The 1,766-nt window shown below is 46.4% G+C and overlaps 1 protein-coding gene across 1 annotated transcript; it reads right to left on the reverse strand.

The window, feature by feature from the left end:
* Positions 1–423: 423 nt before the first annotated feature.
* On the reverse strand, positions 424–1,077 carry cwc21 (U2-type spliceosomal complex subunit CWC21; the record flags this gene model as incomplete). The annotated part of the gene is made up of 1 exon (XM_057266592.1): positions 424–1,077. The coding sequence occupies one exon, from the start codon at positions 1,075–1,077 to the stop codon at positions 424–426; it is 654 nt and encodes a 217-aa protein (XP_057120793.1).
* Positions 1,078–1,766: the final 689 nt, after the last annotated feature.

Raw genomic sequence — 1,766 nt, forward strand, 5'->3', positions numbered from 1 at the left:
CTCTCTCTCACACCACACAATATCACTACATTCACACTATCATCACTGCCGTTTGGGTGACTTGCTTGCGGTTTCATGGAACCTCTCCTTAAGCTTCGCAGGATACACACGAAATAGTAATTCCCTCGTAGCTATTCTTTCAATTTTACGACAACGAGCAATTGACTCATTGCAGAAAAGAGATATTGATCATAATGAATTCCAATATAAACCTAATCCATCATACCTCAATTCCGAGTCCTCGCACGATTCAGCGCAAGCAACATCTTCAAAAAATAGATGACCATCCCATCATAATGAGTATATGCACCAACCCAAACACCATAAACACCAATCTCCAAAGAACCCTCAAAACAAGAAAGCAACAAACTCAATATTCTCAAAACCAAAAAAAACCCCTTTCAACATCACTTTTCACCTCTTTCAATCCCGCTCCCGTCTCCTCTCAAACCGAGTACTACTAATCTCGCCCGTCTCCCTATTCTCCTTAATCCCCAACGCCCTCCTCAACCTCTCACTCTCCTCAATCTTCGCCTCAGCAAGCTCATGAACCTGATAAGACTTAAGATTCCTCCTATCCCGTGGCGGCCCCATTTTCCCTTTCCCGCCAGCACCGGCACCGCTAGCAGCTGACTGTTCCATCTCCTTCAAAAGTCTAGCCCGTAGCTCCTCGCACCGCTCATCAATTTGCTCCTCGGATAGAACTTTTCCCTGAGCATTCTCTTCTTCGGAATCTTGTTCCTCGCCTTCCTCCTTATCCTTCTTCGTATTCACCTTCTTGGACTTCATCTTTGCCTCTTTTGACTGCTCCTCTTCAACCCTCTCATTCTCCTCCTCCAATCTCTCCCGCTCCTCCATAACAAGAACCTCAATAGCTCTCAACCGATCATGCTCAAGAATCTTCTTATCAGGAACACGCTGCTTGAACCCACCCGAGGTGTAATTGTTCGCCCCCGATAGAGGCGGGTATGGGGCTCCGGAACCTGTGTTGCGGGGTTTCATGAATGCGGTGTTGCGCTGGACGTAGCCGGATGTTCCGCTTCCTCGGGGGGTGGTTAGGCCGACGTTTGAGGACATTTTGGATGGTTGTGGGTTGAGTGTGAGTGAGATTTAGTTTGATTGCGCTTGGTTGTTGGCACGAGCGAAATAGTGGTTTCTTGTTTGGTTTCTGGTGGCGTGCCGGTTTGTTTTCTTTGCGCTAGGATGAGAACAGAAGATGATCCCTTGGTCAGGTCCGGCCTGCAGATATAGCCTTGAGGTTGGTAACCGAGGTGGTGAGTGAGGTGGGGAGTGAAGTCAAGTCCGAGGGAATGAATCTTAAGCTGTGGCCGCCCCGGGCCAGCATTGGGAATTTAGGCGGGTCCGATCTTTCTGCCATCTTATCAGTCACGTGAGTACGACCCTACCGCAGAACTAGATTCATGGAAGAGAAAGGGTATAACATTTTGTTCTAAAGTTTACATTTGTTTCGATTAGGATTTACAAGATAGTATATAGATACTCATAAGGAAAGAGCAAGAAGTTCAAGTGAGAGCAGGTAGTTAAGAGTGTTATCCAGTAATACATTAGCCACGAAAGCAAGAAAAGAAAAGGAAAAAGAGGGCTATCAACACCTGGGCATCAACATCAACATCGACATCAAGAGCAGAAGGAGAATCAGATATCCAGGTACAGGTACATAAGTAACCACTTTTCATCGATCAAATCAAGTGACAGTGTATACCGAAGACCCTAAGCAAGCCCGCATCCGATAAGATATCATGATG

Source organism: Penicillium waksmanii, assembly GCF_028829765.1.
Source record: "Penicillium waksmanii strain IBT 27052 chromosome Unknown utg000007l:1.0-4314555.0:1.0-4317578.0, whole genome shotgun sequence".
Classification (NCBI taxonomy): domain Eukaryota; kingdom Fungi; phylum Ascomycota; class Eurotiomycetes; order Eurotiales; family Aspergillaceae; genus Penicillium; species Penicillium waksmanii.